Here is a 9964-nt window from a genome sequence, read left to right as displayed (position 1 = left end):
TGAGCCACTCATCCACACAGAGGGCCACTCTCAGAATTAAGTTCAAGTAAACCATTAATCAAATTAATTAAAAAGGACCAGAGTGTGTTATAGCGCAGCAACCTAGCACAACTAAACTAAATGCAACCCAAAGGATATATATAAAGGATATAAAGTGGCTAGGAAAGTCCTTAAGGGCCTACAGAATTAAAATGCAGTATGAAATTGTAATTAAAGGTGATAGGTTGTTCATGTTATACTTGCCTTCCTCGTACTGCTCCTGCTGCTGCTCAAAGTGCTCGGAAGACGGTTGCTCCTGGTACTGGTACTGGGGCTCCTCAGATGGATCAACGTCTACTATAAAAACAATAAGCATACAAGCAAACACTAGCAAAAACTAAGAAACAGTACATCAATACATAAAAACAGCACGCTAAACTAGTATAAAGCTATTCTACGTGTTACAACGATCGCGTGGACATAAAGAACGCTTAAAACGGAGCTAAAACGTGTATTCTAGGCTAAAAACAAGTTCTAGGGGCTTATTTGCGAGAAAAACTAAGTTCCAGGGGGTTTTCTGCAAAAATAGAGGGCCTAAACATAATTAAACTAAAGCTTCAGGGTCTAACTCGCAAAATCAGCAGCAAAGGACGGCGGGTTCTATTTCCAGAAAGGCCAGGGGTTTATGTGCTAAAAACAGGACCAAACCGTAAATTCTTTTGACTAAGGCTGGACCGCGGGTTGATATTAACAAAAGACAGGGGCTCTTTAGCAAAACGTGCAAGGCGAACCGGTATGTTTGATTTCCAACTGCAGGATTTGGATCTGGCGGTCTAGATCTAATGGATCCTAGATCTAATCGTGCGCGTTGATTCTGGATCTGGCGGCTCAGGGTGAAAGGGCGAGCGGGCGGCGGCGGGACTCGCCGGCGACGGGGCTCCCGTGGCGGAGGGCTCACCGGAGACGCCCAAACCGGCGCTCCGGGGGTCAATCCGACCCGGGCTTGGGTCGGGGAGCATGCCCGCGGAACGTGTAGTCCACCTGGACACTAAGGTGGGCACGGGGGAGGTCTGAGCGGGGAGAGCGATGGCGGCGGCGGCTCTGCGCGGTGGCGCTCGCCGGCGGTGGTGCGTTCCGGCTCTGATGCGGCCTACAACCTAAGACAACAAGTGCAAAAAGGAAACGGGGCTGTGCTTGTGCTCACCGAGGGCTTGAATCAAACCGGGATGGCACGCAGGGGGGTCGACGGTGTGAAACGGCGGCGAGGTCGGCTCGGTGCTTCGCGGAGGTGGACGTCGAGGTGTGCTCCGGCGTCCTGGTGTCCTCGGATGGGCTCGTGAAGACCCTACGATGGCGAGAAGGGGGGTCAGCAGGCACGGAGCGGCAACGGCGGCATGGGATTGCAACGGCGGTCGAGCTCACCGGCGGCGCTGCACAAGAGAAATTCCCGTGCTGCAGGGCCTGGGAGTCGTGAGCAAGGGCTCGGCGAGATTCGGGGCGTCGATGTGGGGCTAATGCGGGGGTTTGTGGGGGCCGCGGTGCAGCGGGAAGGTGTGCTCGCGGTGGAGCAGAGGTATGGCGGCACGGCGGAGCGAGTGGTGGCGGCGTGCTAGGGTTAGGGATGGCGGCTGCGTGGGGAGATGGGGCGCTGGGGAGGGCCAGGGCGGTTTAAGAAGGGAAGGCCGGCCTCGGCGTGCGGGTCCAGGGGCTGACGCGGCGCGGAGATCACGGCGAGGACTCGGCCGGGCGTTGCGCGGGGTAAGCGGGAGGTGGGGGATGACAGGCGGGTCCGCCCGGTCAGTGGTGGCGCGGGCGAGCGCGGTGCGGGCGAGCGCGCCGACAGGTGGGCCCGGGGTGCGGGGCGTCGCGCGCGGGCTGAGGGAGGGGGGCGTGCGGGTTGGTCTGGGCCGAGCGCCATGCGGGAGCGGGGGCGCGTGCGCTAGCTGGGCTACGCGCGGGGTGAGTGGGCCGACGCTGCGCGCGGGGTGGAGCAAGCCCGGGGGAGAGGGAAAAAGGAGAGTGGGCCATGGCCCGCTTCGTGTTGGACTGGGCTGTGAGCTGGGTTTCTTGTTTTGGGTTTGGGCTGGGTTGTTTTGGGTTTGGGTTCCTTTTCTATTTCTTCTTCTCTTCTATTTCTAATTCAAACAAAGTTTGAATTCAAATACAAATTTGAATTCAAACCACACTCAAATAAAAATATGCACCAGCATGAATGCAACACAAATTTTTTTAAACCTATGATAAAATTTTAATTATTAAGGAACAAAATTTTAGATTAAATGCAAGTCTAACACAATAAACCTTAGAAAATTAAATAAAGTCATTTAAATTTATTATTAAATGCTGGAATTTAAAATTAGGGTGTTACAATGATGGAATCGGCTACCTCTTCCCTATTGCGCCCGCGATTATTGTTCTTGCGGTTTGGCTGAGGCCCAGGGGCTTGGTTTGCCGGTGGTTGGTCACCCCTGGGGCAATGGCTGCTCGCGGCTTCCTGATCCTTTTGATTCCTTTGGTTTTGCTGCTCCGGCTGTTGTTGACGATTGTGGCCTCCGGGAGTGCGACTTGCCTGAGGTATGACTGTTGCGGTGGCCCTTGACCGTGTACCATGAAGCGAAGACAATGGGTTTTGTCTCTCGAGTTGTTCAACAGTATTCTTGGCAAGATTTATGACTCGTTCCAAGTCCGGATTTTGAGGCATTTGCATGAGTCGCAGGGTTGCTTCTGTCATCGCAGCAATTGGTATTCTGAAGATAGGGTCCGCAATATTGTTGAATTCGTTGTTGAGGTTGCGTGGTGGAAGACGAGCATGTTCGGCCGCATGAACCCTGCACTCCTCTTTACGTTGATTCCTTGCCCTCCGGGCTACGCGAGTAGCTTCATCTTCATCTGGTGGAGCATCTTGGGTCAGATTGTCTACTGAAATCTGATCCAAGGCTTCGTTTGGATCGTGCTGACTAGGTTCAGGTTGTTGGATGATCATTGGAACCAGTCGTTCAGGAGAGAAGCTTTCCATGTCTGAATCGTAGTCAGCTAGGATAGTTTCTCCGGACCCAGTTTCTCTCTCGGTTGTGAGGGGAGTACCATGTTGGAACGGAAGATCATCAATGCTGGCGATTTCTCGCAGGTTGTTGAGTAGTTCTGCGAGGGTATGGCTTCGGCAAGTTTTGAGTTGCATTTTAGCCAGCGCATTGGTGATGAAATCCAGGCTGTCTTGAGGTGACTTGACAGGATCTGGGTATACGTCGAAAACGGGTGCCTCCCGACTAGCGGTGACTGAGTGGTTTTCGACGCGGAGTAGATGATCCAAGCTATTTTCATAGATGGATTTAATCATCTGTTTATAAGCAGATGATGAATTGTGCAAACCAAAGATGGGTTGAGCAAGAAGAGTCCCAATCCGAGTAGACTTCAGTTTGAGATCGATCTGAGTCCGAGTGGAACTCGAGTTGTCTTCGAGTTTCGTCTCGATCTCCTTGACGAGGTCGGGAAGCAACATGACGCCGCGATCGTCAGATCCGGCGAATTTATTGAGATCTTCCGACGTGGTGATCTTCAGTGCGGGAGAATTGGTTAGGTGGCTGTCAAAGCCGCCCGAACCGTTGGCGATGCAGACCCACGAGCCGAAGATAAAGGTGGCGCCCTGAGGAGGCGCCATGGTGCTGAAAGCGAAGGTGGCCATCGAACTCGCCGAGCCCCTACCTGGCGCGCCAGCTGTCGGTATTTACCGCCAAGCCTGCTCAGGGATACCCTTAGAAATAGGGTTTGTAGGTAGGGATCGACGGTTCTGGAACTCGATGGTGCAAGGAACACAAAGATTTAGACAGGTTCGGGCCGCGAGTTGTGTAATACCCTACGTCCTGTGTGGTGGTTTGTATTGCCTTAGGTGTTGATGTGTTTCGAGGGGGTACCTGCCCGCCCTTATATATCCGGGGGGAAAGGTCTACATGGAAATTCCTAGCCGAGTATAGTTGGAGTCCTACTACAGCACGATCGGGTAGTTTTCTTTGTACTGCAGCTAGTTCTACGCATATTCAGGTAGTTATAAAAGAGGTAAGATACATCCATGAGTTATCTCTTACTCTACAACATTCTATGCCTATAAGTAGTCCCCGGATCTGACATGTCACGCTCTAATCGTTTCTAAAAAAAACATTTCTAACATTGTGTGATGGGCATGTTACCCGATTCTGCAAACAGCTATCTGTGGATGCAAAAAGTAGGAGGACATTCCGCCCCTGCAAATGTTGTTTTAAACATTTTCAGTGGCTGTGAACACTAGCTCACAGCGCTAGGTACTTATACAAATTAAAAATCAGTTGGCTTAGACTTTTTCCGGGACAAACCAACTTGTCACGTTCTCCCCAATAATTCAATCGACCGGTAGCATTGTCCCAAAAGTTGTGCACCGTAGACCCCTCCTCCAAAGTGCCCCCCCTCCATATAAATACCCCACTTCACTCGTGCCCACTGCTTCAGCTCACCCAAGAACAATCGAGCTAGTTGAGCATATCCTATCCAGTTAGCTAGCTAGCCTCTCTGAACTCCAAGTGGTAAGCTTAGAAGAACAAGAAGCAGCAGCGCAGCAGCAGCAATGGCGAAGCTTTGCACAGTGCTGTTGGCAGCAGTGGTCGCGCTCGCGCTTCTGGCGAGCCCCATTGATGGCACCCGCAAGCTCAGCAAGCCCAGGCCAAAGCCCAAGCCGAAGCCAGGCAGCCACAGGCCAGCGCCGGCAGCCAAGGTCAGCCACAGCCACAAGCCGGCGGCTCCTGCCGTCAAGGTCAGCCGCAAGCCGGCGCCTGCGGCCAAGGCCCACCGCAACTACACCGCCACCCCCTCGTCTCCGTCCACCGTGTATGGCTCCGGCGGCTGGTTGTCCGGCGCCGGCGCGACGTACTACGGCGCCCCCAACGGCGACGGCGGCGAAGGTCAGTAGTGTGTGTACCGTGCATTGCGGGTGGTTGTTGTGCCGGTGCACTGACCGGCGTCTCTGAAACTGTGAACGCAGGCGGCGCGTGCGGGTACCAGACCGCCGTCGGGAAGCAGCCGTTCGACTCGATGATCGCCGCCGGGAGCACGCCGCTGTACAGGGGCGGCGAGGGCTGCGGCGCCTGCTATGAGGTCAGCAACTCTATGCTCGTGTAAATGGTGGCCACACTACTCACACTCAGACGGCCTGCCACTGAACTGTCGTCGTAGCTCAATTATTGCGAAGCTGTCGGCTGGTCGTCTTAACTTCCTAACTAAAAAACTAAGGTAAAAATGTGCAGGTCAAATGCACGACCAATGCGGCCTGCTCCGGCCAGCCGGTGACCATCGTGATCACCGACGAGTCCCCCGGCGGGCTGTTCCCGGGCGAGGTCGCCCACTTCGACATGAGCGGCACGGCGCTGGGCGCCATGGCGAGGCCCGGCATGGCCGACAAGCTCCGCGCCGGCGGCGTCCTGAGGATCCAGTACAGGCGGGTGCAGTGCAGGTACCCCGGCGTGAACGTTGCCTTCAAGGTGGACCAGGGCGCCAACCCCTTCTACTTCGACGTGCTGGTCGAGTTCGAGGACGACGACGGCGACCTCAGCGCCGTGGAGCTCATGGAGGCCGGCAGCCGGGCCTGGACGCCCATGGCGCACAACTGGGGCGCCACGTGGCGGCTCAACAACGGCAGGAGGCTCAACGCGCCCTTCGGGCTCCGTCTCACCTCCGACTCCGGCAGGGTGCTCGTGGTCAACAACGCCATCCCCGCCGGGTGGAAGCCCGGGAGGACCTACCGGTCGCTGGTCAACTACCCCTGAATCGTTCTTGCATTGCGTTGCCACCAATGGAGGAGCAGCGCGTGGTGGGTGAGGAAAAAAATGTGCGTCCGGGTTTCGCGAGAGGCGGTGTCAAAGGAGGAGGTTGAAGAAGGGAATGGTGTTCTTCCCTCCCTCCACGCGGTCTCTGCATTCCCCTAGTGATGTGTGTGAATGGTGCCTGTAGTTTCGTTGCTTCCTTGGCCTCCGTTGTGCTGTGGTGCAAAAGGGAGAAGCTTGAGCTGCGACAAATGTTGCATGCCAAATCGTCAAGTTGTGTGTTTTTGAATTCTGTACTTAGTGCGTGTACGTCGCAAGTCCTTTGATCAAAATTTAGAGAAATGAATTACTGTTTGGAACAACGTCAAGTTCAGTATTCGCCTTTCTTTTGGTGAGGAAACTTTAGTATGCACAGCACTTTCGATGACTGTTTGCAGCACCGTGATCCTTGGCCGGCGAGGGTGGAGCCGCGGGGAGCAACGTCATCCCCAAGGCGAAGCGCAGGGGGAGGGGGGTAAAATCCCCTTTGTTTAGAATGGTTAGAAGCTCTTGTGTAATTTTGCTGATTTTTTTTTTGACTTTCTTTGTCTCCTAATTCTTAGCACTCTGTACTCTGCTTTGACTTTTTGGTTTGTTTTAATATATTTCCTGTTTCTTCAAAAAAATCCCCTTTGTAAATGGAGCTGAGGAGAATTAAAATAGGATTATTTTTTGAGTCATCTTCAGGTGATAGGAAAGGAACATCAGAAAATACAGTTCCTATTTTGGTACAGTAATAGGAGGTATCGAGAGGTACCTTTTTCTATTTTGTTATGGGTGCCATTTATTTTGGCACCGATTGGTACCTTTTTCTTGATACTTCTTGTTATACCTCTTATGTCTCAGCTGTCGATTCCAGCCTCTTATGTCTCATTTATATTAACCATTGTAAAATTCCTCTTATTTTTTTATAGAAGGATTGAAATAGGATTACAAAAGAAATCTGATGCACGTTTTCCCTTTCAATTGCTTTTATGTCAGATTATAGAAATATGCGGCCGCGCGGCTGGTCGCCTCGGAGCTGGACGGTAAGTGCTGGTCCCGGCGGCGCGCTGAGTGGATGAGCAGGAAGCTGGCCGAGGCACTGGCGAACACCGAGGTGTCACTGCTAGCAGCCACGCGGGCGCTAGAGCACGAAAGGGCGGCTAGGGCGCGGTTGGAGAAGGTGTGCGAAGAGCTTGCCAGGGGCGGCGGCGCGGTGGCGGAGGACGAGGATGAGCTCAGGCGGGAGGCCGCCCTGGATCCAATTCGGGACATGCGATGGAGGAGGGGAGCGGCGACAGTGCCCCTGGATCCGCCACATACCGATCCCACGAGGGAAGAGAGAGCATGGGGATGTGGGGCCATCCCAATCAAACCCCAATAAGCACTTTTTGGAAGGATAGTTTTATGGGGTGAGTTACTAATCCTTTTTGTTTGGATGTTTTAAGGTTAGATGAGCTTCAAAAAACCAAATCTAACTCTAACCCTGGCATTCAAATAGGACCTATCTGCTCAACTGCTATGGACATAAAGGGGCATGTGCCCCACACCCTTCTCCAGATGTTTGGATATACATGCCTGCAATTCAACCAATTCTAAGTACTTCCTTTTTTTTTCTAGTTCCATTCTTCCCTTGTAAGCTGTTTGAGTATTACGCATTTCATCCTAGTTCCATTATTTCCTTTTGCTTACGATTTTTTGTTGAGCTAGAAATTGATTAAGTTTTGTTTCTTATTATATTGTTATAAGCTGACTTGGCTTCCTGACGACAAGGACATGTGTAGTGGATCGGAGGTCTGTAGCGAGGATAATTGTGCAGAGGTTTGAATATCGAAGCGATTGATTATTGTTGCGCCCCACCCACCCCCCGGCGCCCGCTCTCTCTCTCTCTCATGAAAGGGTTCAATAAAGGAAGAGTGTGGATGATTGGTTATAATCGTACTTGTCTACATATATACACAGAAGCTTCCTTCCGTTGTACTCGGCTCAATTTCTGAACCGGATACGTACCGATCAGAGCCGATAATCAGCCTGGGGCCTGGGCATCAGATGCGTTTAAGCCTGTCGACGAATACACACATGCAATCCGGACAATACGCCTTTCCACGAATCAGATTATTTTTTGAGAATACAACCCAAACTACACGATCCTGCCGCCGAGCTACACGTGTTCTGCTCAGTTATCCGAGTGCTCCATCAGCTGCATCTTGCTACCCGCTAGATTCAATGTCTCCTCGCCAGTTCAGGCAGAAGCTGCACGAACAGGTCACATCTATGCAAAGTCCCCAATGGAATGGAAGTTTTTGACAAGAAAGAAAGATTCTTCCTTTTCCAATGAAGCATCAGAGGTTAATTCTTCTGTTCACTGTTAGTCTGTATATATTACCGGACCCTGAAAAAAAAGGAAACTTAGCAGTACTGACATCACAGACAGACCAAATATCTTCCCTGCGGATCATCACATATTATATAGTCAATCCATCCGATACAGACTGACGCTGAAGGATTTCGATGCGCATGTGCTGCTTGCTGACCACCGTACAGTAGCCATCAAACACCGCGACGAGCTAATCACTCCAATTTCCAAAATTAATTTGGCATTACTACGTACACATGTAGCTTAGTTTAGCTGATGATGACGAGTCCCGATCCAGTGGCCACCGATCGCGCGGCATGTTCCGCGCAATCTTCCCCTTCGTCTCGGTCCTTGTCTTTGGCCGGGGTGGGGTTCGAGCGGTGGGTGTGTACTACATGCAAGGCGCGTGCGCCACGGAGGACGCCGCCGACGGATCGATCGGCGCCGACCGACCGGAGCAGCCGCCGGCGTGGCGCGCGGCCCTACCGGCCGCCGGTAGCTGCTGCACGCGTCAGCGAGGCCGCGACGTCGCATGTGCGGAGATTCTCGATGGGGGCGTGCGAGATGCGCGTGAGAGTGAACGAGGAGGAAGGAAGGTGAAAGGAACCCCGCACATGGTGGTCGCACGCGCGCGCGGCCCCGGCCGGCCTGTTCACGCATGAATTGTGCTTTGCGCCGGTAGCTAGGGCCAGGGGGACATTAACTAACGTGTTGCTGCTTGGCAGCGTCCTACTACTCTATCCATCCGTCTACCGACGGTCGAGCGACGAGCGGTGCGGATAAAAAATTGGCCCCAGAGGTCGACCTTCTTTCTTGGCACATTTGTAGGACCAGAGTATAGCATATATGATACATATAAGTATATGTACTATATAAGTATATTGTATATGTATATATATGTATATATGTGTGCAAGCGTGTCACCAACCGGGCCGACGGCAGCATGTCGGAGTGATTTGCGCTCGCTACCCCGGCCGCCTGCACCGCCGCCTACGCTGACCGCCAAACGTCGCCGGAGAATGAAGACCGACAAGGCACAGAGCTTCGACTTCGAGCACCCACGTCCACATGGGCGCCGGCCGGCCGGCCGGAGCATCCATTGATTTGCCGCGGAATCTGGCCGGATCGGAGTAACCCTTGTCGTCGTCCCCAGTGTCGGCGTGCTTTTCACACACACACGCACGCCTCGTGCACATGGGAAGATCGATTTCTTTTTACTTGCTCTGCTTGCCGACGGATCGGAGGCGATCAATCCTGGTCCAGCGCGATAGCGGCCGCCGTGAACCACCGCCGCTCGCTCGCCGGCCGGCGGTTGCAACGGTAACACCTACCTAACCTGCTTTCGAGCTCCTCCTCCTCCGGCCTTTCGGTTTTAATGCTGTTGGCGCGCGGGATCCCGCGGCGGGGGCAGGACCAGGTCCCCCCGCCATTACGGCGCGCCCATGTGAACCCAGTAAAGAAAGGGGACGAGCGGGGGCAACAAGGAGATCTTGGCCGCGGCGACGGCGACGGCGACGACGGCAGCGGCCGATCCGGCACATGGATTTGGTTGCAGCGGCTCAGCAAGTGCCGCTGTCGCTCTCGTGCGTGGTCTGGCCACCTCACCCTGATTCAACACGAGGCGAGCATCAGGGACATCTATTTTATCTATTTTGCACTGCCGCTGCTTCAACAAGGTTAACAGTTCCAAACACTTCTAAAGTGTATATATAGTGTGCTAGATCGAAAGATCTTTGGGTTCCTGATAACAAGTTTATCGATCTACCATTGAAAATACTTGAACATCGTAATAACTTCCCATTGGGGTTGTCTTTGAATTTCA

At 53.2% G+C, this 9964-nt stretch overlaps 1 protein-coding gene across 1 annotated transcript; it reads left to right on the top strand.

Moving 5' to 3' along the window:
* Positions 1-4457: 4457 nt before the first annotated feature.
* LOC120659919 (expansin-B11-like) lies at positions 4458-6138 on the top strand. Its single transcript, XM_039938188.1, has 3 exons — positions 4458-4907; positions 4988-5100; positions 5250-6138. Exons 1-3 carry the CDS (start codon positions 4574-4576, stop codon positions 5766-5768), a joined length of 966 nt encoding a protein of 321 aa, XP_039794122.1. The 5' UTR covers positions 4458-4573; the 3' UTR covers positions 5769-6138.
* Positions 6139-9964: the final 3826 nt, after the last annotated feature.

Source organism: Panicum virgatum, chromosome 2N, assembly GCF_016808335.1.
Source record: "Panicum virgatum strain AP13 chromosome 2N, P.virgatum_v5, whole genome shotgun sequence".
Lineage (NCBI taxonomy): Eukaryota > Viridiplantae > Streptophyta > Magnoliopsida > Poales > Poaceae > Panicum > Panicum virgatum.
Note: the sequence above shows the minus strand (reverse complement) of the source record. Positions and strands in the feature narration are given on the sequence as shown.

Bases quoted from the DNA above. Each gene is read 5' to 3' on its own strand.
- LOC120659919 (XM_039938188.1), top strand. From the start codon at position 4,574: ATGGCGAAGCTTTGCACAGTGCTGTTGGCAGCAGTGGTCGCGCTCGCG. The intron at 4,908-4,987 runs GTCAGTAGTGTG...CTGTGAACGCAG, and splicing joins CAACGGCGACGGCGGCGAAG to GCGGCGCGTGCGGGTACCAG. The intron at 5,101-5,249 runs GTCAGCAACTCT...AAAAATGTGCAG, and splicing joins GCTGCGGCGCCTGCTATGAG to GTCAAATGCACGACCAATGC.